Source organism: Xenopus laevis, chromosome 4L, assembly GCF_017654675.1.
Source record: "Xenopus laevis strain J_2021 chromosome 4L, Xenopus_laevis_v10.1, whole genome shotgun sequence".
Classification (NCBI taxonomy): domain Eukaryota; kingdom Metazoa; phylum Chordata; class Amphibia; order Anura; family Pipidae; genus Xenopus; species Xenopus laevis.
The window spans coordinates 71,291,259-71,309,200 of NC_054377.1; the positions used below are offsets into that span (position 1 = coordinate 71,291,259).

Sequence of the window (17,942 nt, forward strand, 5' to 3'; positions counted from 1 at the left end):
GCAAAAGCCCTGACCCTGTTGTGTAAGTCGCACGTAGCCAATGCTCTATCATACTAGTGGGTATTTGTCTACATACAGCCAAATAGGTGCTACATATGCTATAGTACTATAATCTATAATTCCATCTATTTAGACTCTTTGTTCTCAATGAAATAGGGAATGACCATGAAATAGGCCAGATGTTTAACAGCATGAGGGCCAGTCCGACACTGATCGAGGACCACGTCGGATAGTTGATGCGGTCCTCGTCCCGTCGGTTCCCATTTCCTTTGCTGTAATCTTATTGTTTGGCCCAAGGGTGGAACATTCAGATTAACCCAATATCACCCTGCCTTTGGTGGGCATATCAGGTTAAGATCTGCTCATTTGACGACCTTGCCACCGTGTATGGCCTCCTTTACACCACTGCTTTCCAGGAAAATAAATTGTGAGAAGTATCCCCACATCCATTCAACCTTTTGTCCTAGCAAAACCTACATACCTGTTAATTAATAGTTTGTGTAGCACACACAGGAGGTGTGGTCATAACATTTTGGGAGATGATGTGGGATGAATAAAACTGAAGATGGTGCCTTATTTGTATCTGACTATATGAACTGTGTATAAATTATTGTTAGTGTGATAAAAAAAGTGGGGGTATGAATAGGCGTAGGTGTAAAACAAATCAATTATTTAGTTTACTTAGAATAGGTAAGCACATTAAGGTTTGAATAATAATGCTTTCATTTTACTATTTATCACCAGTGGAAAAAGAACTGTCAGAAAATGCAGTATTTTTTCCTTGGGGAAGCAATATCAAAATATTTTATCAAGCTGCAGGTCTTTTCTAGAGGGGTATAGCCTGATACCTTGCTATGTGCTGGTGATCTGTGTTGCCTTTCTTACTTATCAGTAACTTTCCCAACATGTATGATATTTACCAACAGGGCTAGAAAAAACAGGCATGTGGCAATCCTACCTGACAGTTTTAGCCTTAAAATCTGTGACAAAATATACAAAGAGGAACTTCCACCTATATTAATGTCTTTTAATCCATAAAATGAAATGAAAACCAGAAGCAACTCACATTTTATTCACATACTTTTTATCTTTCATCAGAATTTGATGAACACCGACTCATCCAGGGCAGGAAAAGGGCTTAGAGGTCCCAGTCACCTTTAGCATTCATCCTTACAAAGGTATTATTCAGAATGTTTGGGACCCGGAGTTTTATTGATATGGGGTATTTGCATAATTCAGAGCACCATTCCCTAAAGGGATTGTTCACCTTTCAATGAACATTTAGCATGATTTAGAGAGTGATATTCTGAGACTATTTGCATTTGGTTTTCATTATTTATTATTTGTGGTTTTTGAGTTACAGTGAACCTCAATTTTAGAGCCCCTGATTTAAAGTTTTCCCTCATTTTACATTGTTTTGTTTTGTGGCCCCACATATATATTATGCATAATACATTTCCCTGATTTGACACCATTTATTCTGGTCCCCTGAAAAACGTAAAATGGGAGTTCTACTGTATTTAGCTTTTTATTCAGCAGCTCTCTGGTTTGTAGATAGAGAAATATTGTTGTTAGGGTACAAATTACCTTAGCAACCATGCATTGATTTGAATAAGAGAGTGGAATATAAATAACTGAGGGCTTGAATAGAAAGATGAGTAATTAAAAAGTAGCAGTAACAATAAATTTGTAGCCTTACAGAGCATTTGGTTTTTGGATGGGGTTAGTGACCCACATTTGAAAGCTGGAAAGAGTCAGAAGAAGAAGGCAACTAATTCACACCAAAACAAAAATAAGGCCAATTGAGAAGTTGCTTGTATGGAACATACAAGTTAAAAGTGTGAACCATCCCTGTAAGGCTACTAAAATATTTAAACATTAATATCCAAATGTGATTATTTTGCTGTCAACATGAATTTATGGTAGTTTAGTTGGCATCTTGTAAAAGGTACTGTTTTTACTCATAAAGACAAAATGGAAATCATTTAAAATAAGCACTGTTTGCTTAAAGGATTCTCAAGGACATTTCTGTATTTTGGACCTTTCTGGATAAGGATTTCTGATTTGTATTCTTATTGACATATATTTATAAAGCGCCATATAAAATCTATACATTGAACATACAGATTTACATACAAAGCATCCAATAACCAATACAAAAAGTAAAGAAATCCCAAAGGAGCTTACTTTCTATGCTTGTGTACAAAATCCAAATACATATACAAACTTAAAGGGGTGGTTCACCTTTAAGTTCATTTTTAGTATGTTATAGAATGGCCAATTTTACACTTTTCAATTGGTCTTCATTATTTACTTTGTATCATTTTTTAACGATTTCCCTTTTTCTTCTGACTTTTTCCAGCTTTCAAACGAGGGTCACTGACCCCATCTAAAAACAAATGCACTGTAAGGTAACATAGTTATTATTGTTATTGCAACTTTGTATTACTCATCTTTCTATTCTGGCCCTCCCCTGTCTCTTATTCAAATCAGTGCATAGTTGTTAGGGTAATTTGGACCCTAGCAACCAAATTGCTGAAACTGCACACTGGAGAGCTGCTGAATAAAAAGCTAAACCACTCAAAAAAACCCCACAAATATTAAAAAATGAAAACCAATAGCAAATTGCCTCAGAATCTCAATCTCTACATCATACTAACAAAGAGTTGAGGAGTTTCATACATACTGTGATAAAATGGTTTCCTTTAAAGTCACACACAAATCGTGATACCAGAGCACAAGGAACACTTGTTTATAATACTTATTTAGACCCACACATCGTTAGTTTAATAAATGGGCACCAGATATAACTTTTGCGCTCACGGTTTTAAATGTGCTGAAGGAATCCAATTATCGCCTACATGGGGCAAAGAGAAATAAGACGAAACATTGTGTTCTGTTATGTGTTGACTGAAAACAAACATGAAATGCATCAGTAGGGGAATTCCTCATGACTGTACAAGGCTGACTTGTGGTAACATCACCACACCGACACCAGGGTTTGGAGAAGACCTACCAGAAAGTATCGTGGAAGATTTAAACCCGCCCACTGCCCATTGGCCGGTCCTCCTGGCGTGGGCGGGGCTCCCAGCGGGACCCACTTCCACTTTGAGCCATATACTATACGGCAGCTGCTGATGTCATCAGGAATCACTGAATACTGAAATTTAACACCGCTGCGCAGGATTTGTCGTGGCTGCTCTTCTCTCAGAGACATTGTGCACTCAACATTGAACGCTTCTTGTTGCTATACTAACTCCAGTCATTTTTTTTTTTAAACTCCATTTTATTTCTTTATTTCTGGACAGCCCTGAAATTCCTCACCGTAGGAACACGTGCAATGCCTGCGGCAAGCTGGGTGCAGGGTGCTAGGTGGGCTCTGTGATGGCATTGCTACCGTGCACCCGTTGATGGGGAATCTGTTGCTATTGGGGGCTTCCAGGGTCTCTACTAGCCATGCTCGGGATGTGTGAGTGCTGGGCTGCGATCCGCAAGGCTATGTGATTTGGGGCTTTCATGGCGAGTACCTGAACTGAAGTTGCCTTCTGATTTCGGATAGATCTTCGCTGTGTGGACAAATGCAGACAAATGCATTTAGGAGCCCAAAGGACAAGGAGTGGAAACATCTCTCCCACAGCAAGAACGTAAGTAGAGAAATACCCACAAACTAACCTCACACAGAGGTGCACATTCTTAGCATAGCGCCTAATGCTGTCTGTACAGGGGGAGAACTGCCTGTTCATTTACTTTTATTGCTAACTGGAGAACCTGTGGCAACCCAAGTGTTACAGAGCTAGAATCCTGGGGAATGAAATACAAGTTTCAGTTCTCATTCTAAAAGTTCAGTGTTGGTGGAATGCCCTATAGGCGTAAAGCTCAGCTGCTGGGTTTGAAAGCACAACCAGGACACGTTACTGATCAGAGCCCAACTACAGACTCCTTTATTGGGGCTAATCAATGTAGTGAAGGCTTTTCAGATCAATCCTGTAACAAATGTAGTGCCTGTACTAGCACTGGGATTCATGCTTTCAAATTTGGAAATGCTCTGCTCTGGAAGGAATTGTTGGAACGTTCCCAAGTCAGGGATTTCATCTGATTTACCAAGGTGCTGCTCAACCTATGTTGTTTTTATATGTGATTGGCAGTAGTCCCACTAACATGACATATTGCATAATGTGGGACTCGCTTGGCCTTTCTAGAGAAAGAGCTTTAATGCAGTCTACACTTTACTATTAATGCCTATTTATAAAGTGTCAACATATTCTGCATTTATGTACAATAGATATAGTGAATAAAGTACCCCCTCTTGTAAAATATAAGGATATTATAAGTTACCGAGGAGTTTCATGACCATATAAAAACACAAGGCCGAAGGCCGAGTGTTTTTATACAGGTCATGGAACTCCGAGGTAACTTATAATATCCTCATATTTTACAACTGGAGGTACTTTATTTATTATAATACACAAGTTTTAGTGAGTCATGTGACAGAAATTACATCACTACTCACCGTTTATAACTGATGACATCACTACTCACCGTTTATAAGGATATAATTTACAAGATATTCATGGCTTTTGTGTATTATAAGGGTTTATACATCAAATATACAAAATACATGCAATGCTGATTGATACATTAGATTTTATAGTCTTACTTGCAGAACCTATTCCATCACTTGACCCCTTTAAGGTTCTCCTCTGAACAAGGATTGGTATAGCAAGCTTGTCTGGTATTCAATTTATTGTGATTCTTATTTCCATTGTTTGAAACATGAATAATAATCCTACAGAAGTCTGGAGTAAAGACTACAATTCCTAGGTTTCTTGCTATGTGCAAATGAATGTGATACTAGTATTTAGCATATGTAGCTCTCAACTTAGTTTTTCAGTGCCAGAAGGGTTATTGGAAAATGAGTATTTCAGAAGGTCATTCTACATTTGAAAGAGATGACAGCAGATTAATTTGTTTGTACGATGTGTCCTTTAAGCATACTTTGAAAGCTGCAGTGCTCATAGAGTCTACGCTGCACTGTAAATCTAGATTGTTGCATAGCAGTTACAACCCCCCAAGCTTAGACTTGTCTGTGAAGTATGTCTTTTGGGAACCTCAAGGACCTGCACGGAAGAGTACAAAAAAAAGCCTGCCTAAATGTAGGACTATTAATAGAGATTAGCAATATGATCCTTATAGGTTAGTGCCCATATTTACCGCATCTGTCAGTTGAAACTGAATTGGTTGTCAGTGTCTATTTAAGGGTGCCTCATGTATGTGCAGTCTTGTGTCAGCCAAAATCATGATTACTATTGTTTCACATGGATCTGTTAACTGAGGTCTTCTGTGTGTTAGCAGAGGGCAGTCAAAAGTCGCCATCCTTCACATATTTGTACGAACTTGTGTAAAAGAGCTTGAACTGCAAGTAGTATAGGGATTCTAAAATGCACAGTTCACTTACACGTATATGCAGGAGTCAGATTTCACAGTGTCCTCAGATGAAGCAGATTCATGGAGCCTGTTTTCACCTAATAGTTATGCCTTTGGGATTCCTCCTATTTGACAAGCAAAATAACAGAATCGATTAAGGGTGTGTTGATATACAATCTATCGACGTTAACCATAGATTAATCTTTCCTTCTTTTTAAAATTATTAATTAATTTTTTTTTTACATACATATGACACTAGAATCAAACATCAGGTCGCATTCTTCTACTATGCCAAGTCAAAATACAGAATACACGAATACTAATGTATACATTAGTGGTATTCAACTATTACTGTTTTATCAGTGTAATCCTTTATGTTGAGCCTTACTTTTTTCACATTTCATTCCTATATGGATTAACATATGCTTTTGTAGGAAGAAAGACAAAACCATTTTCAAAATGCAACTTGTTGGGAAAGATGTTTTAGGATGTATAAATTCTATAAACCAGCAGTGATGAGGGCAACCACTGAGAAAATTAGGAATTGATTGCTTCACTTGCAAAGATTAATCTTCTATAACATTAATCTATAACATTTCATGTATATTAATAGTATATAGGTTAAGAGTGTGACTTGAAAAATGCATATAGTTTGGTTACATGACACTATAAAACCAAATATTCTTCTTAATTAATTTTCTACTGTATATATGTATTAAATATTCAATAGATGAACTCGAGTTACAGGGCCTACTCTCTAGTAGTACAGAAGGCTTAGCCCAAACAAATTATCTGTGGCTCACACAGAAATGGCACTTACATTTTTAAGCAGAGTTAATGTAATCAAGGACCTAGGGCCTTGTCTAATACACTCTTGACTAATTTTCTGATTTTCTCAGACCCATTTTCATTTCTACCAGTGAATTGAAGAAAAGCTGTTTTAATTCAGTATTTAAAAGAGGAGTATAATTTTAACCTAGCAAAGGTTGGCTTGTAAATTTGATATCTGTAGTGGGGAAGTTACTTAAAAATGTGTTTAAAGGACATGCTGTCATATTAAGTGGTGTATTAAAGAATCTTACCAAACTGGAATAAGTAAATATTGCCCTTTTACATCTGTTGCCTTGAACCACCTGATCCCCCGATCAGGAATAAGGCAGCTCTAACTGTAACAGGAAGAAGTGTGGAAGCAAAATTTGTCTGTTAATTGGCTAATGTGACCTAGCATGTATCTTTATTTTGCCCTTGGTTCTTAAAATGGCAATTTTCCATTTAGGATTACATACTACTTAAAATGTATATTATTATGAAAATGGTTTACTTACATGAAGCAGGGTTTTACACATGAGCTATTTTATTATTAGGGTTGCCACCTTTACACTTCTGGGAAAAAGGACATTGGGCAGGGTGGATGACATCAGTGGGCGGGCTAGGTGACATCAGGGGACGGGCCAGTGATGTCGGAGGAGGAGCTGATGACAGGGGCAGGACTGATGACGTTATGATGAACGATTGGCTGATCACCATGTCATTAACGTCTGTTTGTTTACTAAAAAAACCCCCACAAATAATAAAAATGAAAACCAATTGCAAATTGTCTCAGTATACCGCTCTCTCTATATTATACTAAAAGTTAATTTGAACAACCCCTTTAAGGTTTGAAGAAAGGAAATTCCTTCTCTCCATTAAGTGGTCGTATTTTGATTCAGATAAGATGTTTTAAAATGATATAATGCAAGGTTATTGAAGTTTATTTGTACAAAGTTGATCCAGGGACTCATTTTTTTGCCCTTTTGTTGTTAGGAAATAATTTATTTCCCAATCAGAGGCAAACTGTAAATGACTTCAGATTGAGTTTCTTGCTTTCCTTTAGGGTGGTGGCAGATGAGGCTAATGGGGGAGATTAGGGAGATTAGTCGCCTGGTGACAAATCGCTTCTTCTTCGGGCGACTAATCTACCATAAATGCTTTCCCGCCGGTTAGAATGTAAATGACCACGAGATGGCACTCGGAATGCTTCATTTATCCAAAGTCGTTTGAAGTTGCCTCACGAGGAAACTCTGGAAAACAAAGTGTTCCGAGTGCCACCCCGACTGGGATTTACATTCTAGCCGGCGGGAAGGCATTTAGGGGAGATTAGTCGCCCGAAGAAGAGGCGATTTGTCACTGGGCGACTGATCTCCCCCAGTAGCCTTGTGTGCCACCTCCCTTAGATGAGCCAAAAGATACAGGTTTGCTGGAACAGAAGCTTGAACTTAATGGATGTTAGTGTTGTGTGGACTGGCCCAAAAAAGACTGGACTGTGCATGTAAAAAGACATAAAACCATGACCCTTCTGTGACGTCAGAGAGGCAGGGCAGCACAAGTATATAAGTAACGCCTGTTTAGGGACTGGTCAGGCATTAGCTGACATTTTTGTTGACTTGCACATCAATAATAAATGTGCATTTTTTATTTTTAATCTTTATTTATTATGTAATTTATCTGTGCTAGGCATATATCTTGCTTTAAGGGTCAGTCCACACTAGCAGATTTGGGGAGATTAGTCACCCCAGCGACAAATCGCCTCTTCTTTGGGACAACACTCTCCCCGAACTGCCTTCCCCCTGCTCTCCGCTGGCAAAAATGGAAATCGGCTGCGGCAATGCACACGCGGCGCTTTGTTTTCTGAAGTCGCCCGAAATTGCCTCTTGAGGAAAGAACACTTTTGGTAGAACACTTAAAATGCATAATTGTGCAAAAACACCCATGAATCTGAAGCATGTAAAGATATACTATACTCAGCATTTGACTGAAAAACCGTTTCACCTCAAATGAAACTTGCATTCTACCACTATATTAAAAGCAGTGCTGGCAATTTCGAAGAAATAATCTCCAGGATAGTGGCTGTTTCTGGCAACTTGACCTAGTACCAAGCTATCAGAATTCAAGCCAACATCATAATTGAAAACACCATTGCAGACTGGAAGAAACTCTAACCTAGTTATTATAGGATATGTATGTTAAATTTGAGCCATCTCACATTAGAAACTTAGAATAGGAAGTCTGAAAATGTTCACTCATTCGTTATTCATTTTTCTCAGTTACAGTAAAGTGTGTACTCATTTGAGAGTTTTTTTTTTCTTTGCAGTTTGTGTCTACATTCCTGCTGACTTTTCTTGACTTTTCTAGAGGCATCCAAATCCGTTAGCTCCGTTTGCATGTGTTTCATTAAATACTTTATACAGAGAATAGTACATGTTGAAAACTGTTTGTTATCTGCAGGAGACATTTGGTGATTAAATCATTATATGCATGTGTTTTTTGTTAGATCAATAACTTAAAATGGGATTCCTTTCATGTGCCTATAATTAACCATAAGATGGATAATGGCAAGTATACAATAACTAAATATTGCTCTCTTAACCTCTTGTTAAACCAACCGATTCGTAATGTTATACAGAGACAGAATTTGGTATATAGGGCCAAAGATATCCTTGTATTTCTGAGAGATACATCTGACAAAATTTCACATTAAAATCCAATTTCTTTAAAAAATTTAGTTACCTCAAAATTCAGGTGGTGCAATTTAATTGATATCAACTGAGGTAATCTCATGGGAGGGAATGTAGGTATGATGTGGTCCTTCCAGCATTATGAGGCCAGTTTTTGAAGCTAAAGGTATTAACTAATGAATGAATCTTAGTGAGTTGAAGTGAGTTGACAGAGGAGTGATGCAAAAATCAGCTGTCTGACCATAACCCACTTCTCCTAACCTAAAACCATTCCAACCTGGTACAAAATCATTACTTATATACTTCCTATCAGGTTCGGACTGGGAGGGCCCCCGTCCTCGTCACAGTGGCCCCCCCGGCCCCCCTGTGCATACCTTTTTTTTAATCGTGGTCAGGAGTCGGGGGAACAGTGGCTTTGGGCCAGGGGGGGCCCACTGGGTTTTTTCCTGGGATCCCGCCAGCCCAGTCCGACCCTACTTCCTATTTACAGTCACATGAGAGAGCATGGTGGGGCGGATGACAGAAGTGCACTCCGTAACTGATCTGATCCTAGGAATCATGAGATGGGGAAACTTTAGTCTTTAGTCACTATTTCTGGTGAACTACTTCGGTACAACTTAGGTCTTGCTTTCTGGTTTTTTTTTTTTTTTTAGGAAACATAGTTCTTCTAGTTCATGAAACTATTCAAATCATTGATCAATTTAAAATACCACCATACTGTTTATATTTATTAACAATAACTATCATTCCTGAACACCTTTTTGATCTTCTTTTAAGGGGATCTATATTATTTTTGACTTTAGCTTGTTTGGATGGGATTATGTAGAAAAGGTACATATAAGCAATTTTAACTTCCAAAAAAATATATATAATCAGAGATTTTTAATTTTGTACAGACACACATGATTCAACAGTTTGAAGGCAAACCAGGATAGTCTACTCACTGGACCATTTCTCTCCCCCTCCCCATCATTTTCACATTTACATTGTTTTATTGATTTCTTTGCTTTCCAAGGTGAGTGGTGCATAGATTCTCTGTAACTTCACCAGGGCTCGGCCAAGCAGACCGGGTGCTCTAGGCAACCCGGCCAACCTGCTCCCCTCCTCTGACTGCAAACGTGCGCAAACATGCTCATTAGCACAGGGGAGGACAACTGAAAGCGGCAGAGAGGAGGGAGGGGAGAGTGAAAGTGGGGAGAGATGAGAGAGGGCAGTGAACTTGGATTAGGGGTAGGCAGAAGACACTTTTTTCAGTTCAGTTGTTTCAGATATTTGCCAGAAAAAAAACACTTTTTTATAATTATTTTCAATGTGTGACTTTTTCTAATGTTGAAATTTAATTTTTCACCTCTGTAAAGCTGCTGGGGGTGTCACAGACAACCTGTCTAAATTGATACATTTAGTTGATACATTTCTTATCTTTGTCCCTGCTGAGCAGAATCCCTGGCTTTCAGTAAAGGCAGCTGTTAGAATTGATACAATAGTTGCTTATACTCCTGAGATGCTGCTGAGTAATGTATCAACTAAATATTGCAAAAGTGTAACAGTTTACAGTCTGCACATGAATTACTGAGCTGCCAGACTCAAACACCAGAGACAGGAACCATAAACTTTAAACATAGATTTTGGAAAAAAAATGGAAAGAAACTGAAAAAAGTCTTTATTTCTGGAGAACTACCTGAAAACAATTCAACTTAAAAACTGTTAAGAAGGTGAACAACCCCTTTAACAGGTACCTACCCAGCGCTCCCCTATTGTGTACGGGGCAGGTGTCTCTTATGCCTACCCCTATTTCCGGCCCCTAACTTCGCAATGGAAAAGGTGAGAAAGGTGTTACATTATTACATTACTATACAAGTTTGGCAATACTGATTCATATTTAGATAATTTAGACCAGTGCTGTCCCACTTCTGTGGAGCCTACATAGTGGAGGACCGATAATGGAAGCCAGTGTTGACCACTCCTTGTTTTTAAACCACACCCATGTCCACATTAATGGTGGTTGTAATTGTATATTTAATTCATCTGAAGGTGATTAATTACTCCTCGTTGACCCAGGGCCGATCGCTGCCTAACATTGAGAGCCTCACTCTGGCTGCAACTAACTTTGAATGTGACATGGTAAAGATGGGGTGGGCCCTGAGGTGGGAGCCCCAGTAGGCCCAGGCCACTCCAGTCCGACACTGCTATTTTTTTCTCCAACCCCCTGGTAAAGGTCCCCATAAACATTCTTTGGTGAACCACATATTTTAGTGCAATCCAACCAATCCGTCAAATTACCATGAGGTTAGTGGGAATCAAATGATCGTGCATCTTAACGATTTTTCGTCCTACATCTGTAAGAAAATTGATCGGCCAGGTTAAAAAATTGTCATCGTCACAGTGAAATCTTATCTATTGTCCAATTGTTTGCAGGACCAAGCAGGCAGCTACCCTCCATTTTCCTGGCTTAGACTAGACAACATCGTTTGCAATGGTCTTTTTAGTTGATGGACAAATCTTACATTTAAATGATCATTTCAAGATAAGCATGGTCTAACAATAACGAAAAGATCTTTTAAAAATCTTTACATCTATGGACAGAATAAGGCCTCATCTGAAGTATGCAGTGCAGGTTTGGACTCCAGTCCTTAAAGGGGAAGGAAACCTCGTCGGCGCTAACCCCCCTCCCCCCTCCCGTGTATTGCCCCCCCTCCCTCCTCCCCCCTGGCCTACCCCTCCCGCTGGGCAAATGCCCCTAACTTGTTACTTACCCTTCTGCGCAGGTCCAGTCCAGGGAGTTCACAGGCGACATCTTCTTCCACGCGATCTTCTTCCTCCTTTGACCGGCGCATGCGCAGTAGGATCGTTTCGCCGGTACGATCTACTGCGCATGCGCGTGACTTTTGGCGCATGCGCAGTAGATCCGTACCGGCGAAATGCTCCTACTGCGCATGCGCCAAAACGCCGGTCAAAGGAGGAAGAAGATCGCGTGGAAGAAGATGTCGCCTGTGAACTCCCTGGACTGGACCTGCGCAGAAGGGTAAGTAACAAGTTAGGGGCATTTGCCCAGCGGGAGGGGTAGGCCAGGGGGGAGGAGGGAGGGGGGGCAATACACGGGAGGGGGGTTAGCGCCGACGAGGTTTCCTTCCCCTTTAAGAGGGATATAAATGAGCTGGAGAGAGTGCAAAGACGTGCAACTAAACTGTTTAGGGATGGAAGACTTAAATTATGCTTGTGAGGGGACATGATTACACTTTACATGTACATTAGATGACATTATAGACAAATATAAGGGGGCCGTTTTACCATAAAGAGAATCACCATACCAGAAGCCTATAAGGCTATAAGAAAAGAACTTTCATTTGAAGCAATGTAGGTGGTTCTTTACAATGACAGTGAGGTTGTAGAATGCACTTAACTCTAACTGACTAAGAGTTAGATTGGACAGTCAGGTTGGCAAAACAATCAGGTTTAGGAACTTCAAGTGACAATTACTTACAAAAGCAGAACTATCAGCGAAAAACCATCAACATGACCTATAGGTAACTTTTAATGTAGACTAATATTGAAAAGAAAAATATTAGTGTCAGTATCACTTTAATGCTTATAAGAGGCTTGGATGATTTCTTGGATAGACATTATATCAAAGGCTATTGTGATACTAAACTCTATAGTTAGTATAGATATGGGTATATATAATTGATGTGAAAGTATGGAGGGGTGTGTGTGTGTATGGATGCTGGGTTTTCATTTGGAGGGGTTGAACTTGATGGACTTTGTCTTTTTTCAACCCAATTTAACTGTGTAACTATGAAGGGAGTTGCAGTGGGACTTGGATTTTTACTGTTGAGTACCGTTCGCATATCTTCCAGTCAGCTGTTATCTTGTGTCAAGAAACTGTTATTTTGTTATATTCCCATTGTTCTGCTAATGGACTGCTGAAGGAAAGGGAGGAGTGACATGACTCAAATTTGCAATGCAGCAGTAAAGAGTGACTGAAGTTTATCAGAGCACAAGTCACATGACTTGGGACACCTGGGAAACTGACAACATGTCTAGGCCCATATCAGGTTTCAAAATTGAAAGTGGAAGAAACCCTTTAACACTGCCTTTTATTTTCAAATCGGTAGTGGGACCTTCATTATATATGTAGCTCTCCACTTTATAATATGCATCCAACAGCATCACCTGGCAATAGCTGGTGGCTAGAGCCAAGAGATATCTGATGTGTGGCATTGAGATGGGGAGTATAAGAAGGCATTGTTATGAATTGTATACCCATTTATATACCAGCATTAAGATGTGGCTTTATGTAAAGGAACTCAATCTATTAGCGTTATTTTTGTGACCCACCACAGTACAAAACAACTGTTTAAGCAGTCATTAATATATAATGATGCCGAACCAGTCTAAGAGGCTTCTTTAGGAACTAAAATATAAGAATGTTTCTAAAGATATGTTTTTATTTTTTTAGACCTAAACAAGATTTCTTTTATGTGTGTATAACAGCATTGAGAAAGTGTGTGTTTTGTTCACCCCCGCAGTAATTTATTTGCAGCTTCATGGAATAAAAGCAATATTAAGGGCTGCTATATGTAACGGGCCCGAAGGCGCAGTAATAGTGTAGACCAAAGAGGAGACCAAACCAAGTTCGAGGTACAAGAGGGTTTATCAAAAGAATCGTCAAGGTACAGGCAAATAGATCAGACCAGGCAGCAGACAACAGGAATCGTAATAACAGGCAAGAGTCGGTACACAAGAATCAAAAGCAGTATATCACACCCAGGAACAGACGAACAGGAACCTATAGTTGGGCAAGGACTGGAAGGGGAGAGAGGTTTAAGTAGTCTCTGAGTTTGGCGCCAAAGTTGACGCACTGGCGTCAGACGCTGACGCGCTTGCGTCAGACGCAGACGCCAGCGTCCCCACGCTGACGTCCTGACGCCGGCGCCCATTCTGACGCCGGCGTCCATTCCGTCGCCGGCGGCCAATCCGGGAGCAGGAAGACGATGACACCATGGAGCTGCGCCCATCAGGAACCATGCGGTGAGGCAGGGGGTCGCCATCTTGGACGCCATCTTTGGAAGGTGAGTTAGAATCCATTACAGTACCCCCCTCCTTAGGGGGGGCCTCAGGACCACCGAGACTAGGAGAAGAAGGGAAAAGTCTATGGAACTTACGGACCAAGGCAGGCGCATGGACGTCCGAGTTCCTCACCCAGGAGCACTCCTCCGGACCGAACCCTTTCCACTCAATGAGATACTGAAGAGTACCCCTGGAAAAACGGGAGTCCAAAATCCTCTTGACTTCGAATTCCTGGTGACCATCAACCAGGACAGGAGCTGGGGAAGAAGAAGAAGGACAAGACACAGCAGGCTTAAGTAACGAGACATGAAAGACATTTGGAATCCGCATCTCCGGAGGAAGTTGAAGGCGGACCGCCACAGGGTTGATGACTTCGACGACAGGATAAGGGCCGATGAACTTAGGACCAAGTTTGGGAGTGGGAATTTTCAGACGAATATTACGAGTAGAAAGAAAAACTTTGTCACCAGGAGAATATGGAGGGGCAGGAACTCTTCTCTTATCGGCAAACCTCTTCTGAGCCAGGGAACTCTTCTCCAAATTAGTGGCAGTGGCCTCCCAGATAGCCAACATGTGAGCAGCTTGGTCGTTGGCCGCAGGAACGTTGGTAAGAAGAAGATCTTGAGGAAAGGCCAACGGATTCCGACCATAAACACAGAAGAAGGGAGACTTTAGGGAAGAGGAATGCAGCGCATTATTGTGAGCGAACTCAGCCCAAGGAAGAAGATCCGACCAATCGTCCTGGCACAGAGACACATGACAGCGCAGAAACTGCTCCAAAGCCTGGTTGACCCGTTCAGCAGCACCATTGGATTGTGGGTGGTAAGCAGAGGAAAATTGGAGAGAAATATTAAGGGCCTTGCATAGCGACCTCCAGAACTTGGATATAAATTGAGAACCCCGATCAGAAACAATCTCAGCAGGAAAACCATGGAGGCGAAAAATATGTTTAATAAAAAGTTCAGAAAGTTCAGAGGCAGAAGGCAATTTCCGAAGTGGAGTAAAATGGGCCATCTTACTAAATCTGTCGATCACCACCCAGATCACAGTGTGGCCGGAGGATAAGGGCAGATCGACAATGAAATCCATTGCCACATGAGTCCAAGGGCGAGAAGGGATGGGCAACGGCAGGAGAAGACCCTTGGGAGAAGAATGACTAGCTTTAGAGACAGCACAGGTAGCACAGGAAGAAATAAAATCTTTCACGTCCTTTCTCATCGATGGCCACCACACCAAGCGTGACAGGAGTTCAGTGGTCTTCTCAATCCCCGGGTGACCAGCTTGTTTGGAATTGTGAGTTTGAGATAGGATGGCCTGGCGACACTCAGGTGGAACAAAAGCAACCCCCAAGGGAATGTTATCAGGAGCAGAGGCCTGGGCAGAAAGAAGTTCAGAAGCCAAGGAGGGAAACAAGGCAGCAACAATCTTGGAAGGAGGCACTATAGGTTCGGGATCTTCAGAATAAGAAATCTCGGGAACAAAACTCCTGGACAGCGCATCAGCCTTTCTATTTCTTGAGCCAGGACGAAAGGTGATGATAAAATTAAAACGGGAGAAAAATAAAGACCATCTGGCTTGACGAGGATTTAAACGTTTCAGGGACTGGATAAATTCAAGGTTCTTGTGGTCTGTAAAGATGGTCACAGGAATAGAAGATCCCTCAAGTAGATGCCTCCACTCCTCCAGGGCCAATTTGACCGCGAGCAGTTCACGATTCCCAACGTCATAATTCTGCTCGGGAGAAGAGAATTTTTTGGAGAAGAATGCACAAGGATGTAACTTCCCATCCGAAGAAGACCTTTGAGATAAAACGGCTCCAGCTCCCACATCAGAGGCGTCCACTTCAAGGAAAAAGGGCAGAAGAGGTTCGGGGTGTCTCAGAATTGGTGCAGAAGAAAAGGCCTCTTTCAATGTTTCAAAGGCTTCCACGGCTAGAGGGGGCCAGTGCTGAGGTTTGCCCCCTTTGCGGATAAGAGCAAGAATAGGAGAAATCTTGGAGGAAAAGCCTTTAATGAACTGCCTATAATAATTGGCAAAGCCAATAAACCTTTGAATAGCCTTGACGCTGGTGGGTAGAGGCCAATCAAGAATTGCAGTAACCTTGGCTGGATCCATCTTGAACCCCTGTTGTGAGATTATATACCCAAGGAAAGGGATGGAAGGCACCTCGAAAGAACACTTCTCCAACTTGGCGAAGAGATTATTCTTTCTAAGACGAAGAAGAACTTCCTTCACCTGACAACGGTGTTCCTGAAGATCTTTGGAGAAAATGAGGATATCATCCAGGTAAACGACTACACATTGCCCCAACAAATCTCTGAAAACGTCATTTACAAACTCCTGGAAGACCGCAGGGGCATTACATAGACCAAATGGCATTACAAGGTACTCATAATGCCCGTCACGAGTATTGAAAGCGGTCTTCCATTCATCGCCCTCTCGGATCCGAATGAGGTTGTAGGCGCCCCGAAGATCAAGTTTGGTGAAGAGATTAGCGCCTCTCAACTGATCGAAAAGTTCAGAGATTAAGGGGAGAGGGTAACGGTTTTTGATAGTGATTTTATTCAGCCCTCTATAGTCGATGCAGGGCCGCAGACTGCCATCCTTTTTTTCGACAAAGAAAAAACCTGCTCCAGCAGGGGACGAAGAGGGACGAATGAACCCTCTCTGAAGATTCTCCTGAATGTAGGTGTTCATGGCTGCTGTTTCGGAAGGAGACAGAGGATAGGTGCGGCCACGAGGAGGCATGGATCCAGGCAGGAGTTCAACTGGGCAGTCGTAGGGTCGATGGGGAGGAAGAGTCTCAGCGGAGCCCTTATTGAAGACATCCAAAAAGGATTGATAAACAACTGGAAGAGAGGGCTTAGAAGACACAGAGGAAACTTTGACAATGGGCACAGCAGGTAAACAGTTCTGTTGGCAATGTGGACTCCAACGGGCAACTTGTGAAGAAGACCAATCAATGACTGGGTTATGGGTGCATAACCATGGAAGACCCAGAACAATAGGAGTAGAAGGGCAATCAATAAGAAGAAAGGACAGTCTCTCCAAATGAAGGGTGCCCACTTTGAGTGAAAGTTCCGAGGTGGTCTGTGAAATGATGGCAGAAGACAGAGGACGATCATCAATTGCCAGAGCTCGCAGAGGAATAGCCAGAGGAAGAAGAGGAACAGCATGTCGGCTGGCAAAAGTCTTGTCCATGAAATTCCCGGCAGCACCAGAATCTACGAAGGCTTGAACCGGGATCCTCCGGGAGCCAAACTGGATCTGTGCCGGAAGTAGGAAACGATGACCAGACGGTCGGGGAGAAGGACAAACTCCACCCAGGTAAGTCTCCCCAAACTTACCGAGGTATTGGCGTTTTCCAGGCTTTACAGGACACTCGAGGATGGAGTGAGCTTTGCCCCCGCAGTAGAGACATAATCCCGCCGCCTTTCTCCGGTACTTCTCCTGTTCGGAAAGACGGGCCCGTCCAATCTGCATCGATTCCTCAGCAGATGTAGGAGAGGAAGAAGCAGAAGCCGCAGGAGGTGGAGAGGGCGAGAAGTAAGCAGGATTGTTGAGCAGGGGTCTCTGGAAGCGGGGGGCCAGGATAGGCTGGAAACGAGGGTTCCTCTTAGAATGCTCACGGTCTAGCTCGACCTGGAACTCCCTCTGGCGAGTATCGACCTTCACGGCCAAGGCGACCAACTCTTCCCAACGGGGAGGAATTTCCCGGGATACGAGGTCGTTCTTTATTCTTATAGCCAGGCCGTTGTAGAAGGCAGCATGATAACCATCATTGTTCCACGACGTCTCCGCTACCAGGGTGCGAAACTCAATGGCATACTCCGGAACCGAGCGGGAGCCTTGCTGGAGCTGGAACAACCGAGCCGAAGAAGCTATGGCTCGTCCAGGAGCATCAAACACTGTCCGGAACTCATGGAGAAAGGTACAGGCATTATCGATCAGAGGATC

At 41.9% G+C, this 17,942-nt stretch overlaps 1 protein-coding gene across 2 annotated transcripts in view; it reads left to right on the forward strand.

Moving 5' to 3' along the window:
- Positions 1-3,076: 3,076 nt before the first annotated feature.
- Positions 3,077-17,942, forward strand: part of col24a1.L (collagen, type XXIV, alpha 1 L homeolog) — a 156,314-nt gene continuing 141,448 nt past the window's right edge. For both annotated transcript variants that reach the window (XR_001935320.2, XM_018258139.2), the window contains exon 1: positions 3,077-3,644. Coding sequence is in view for 1 of the 2 variants with exons in the window: in XM_018258139.2 (XP_018113628.1) it covers positions 3,589-3,644 (56 nt within the window). In the remaining variant the exon portion in view is untranslated. The remainder of the gene's footprint in view (positions 3,645-17,942) is intronic.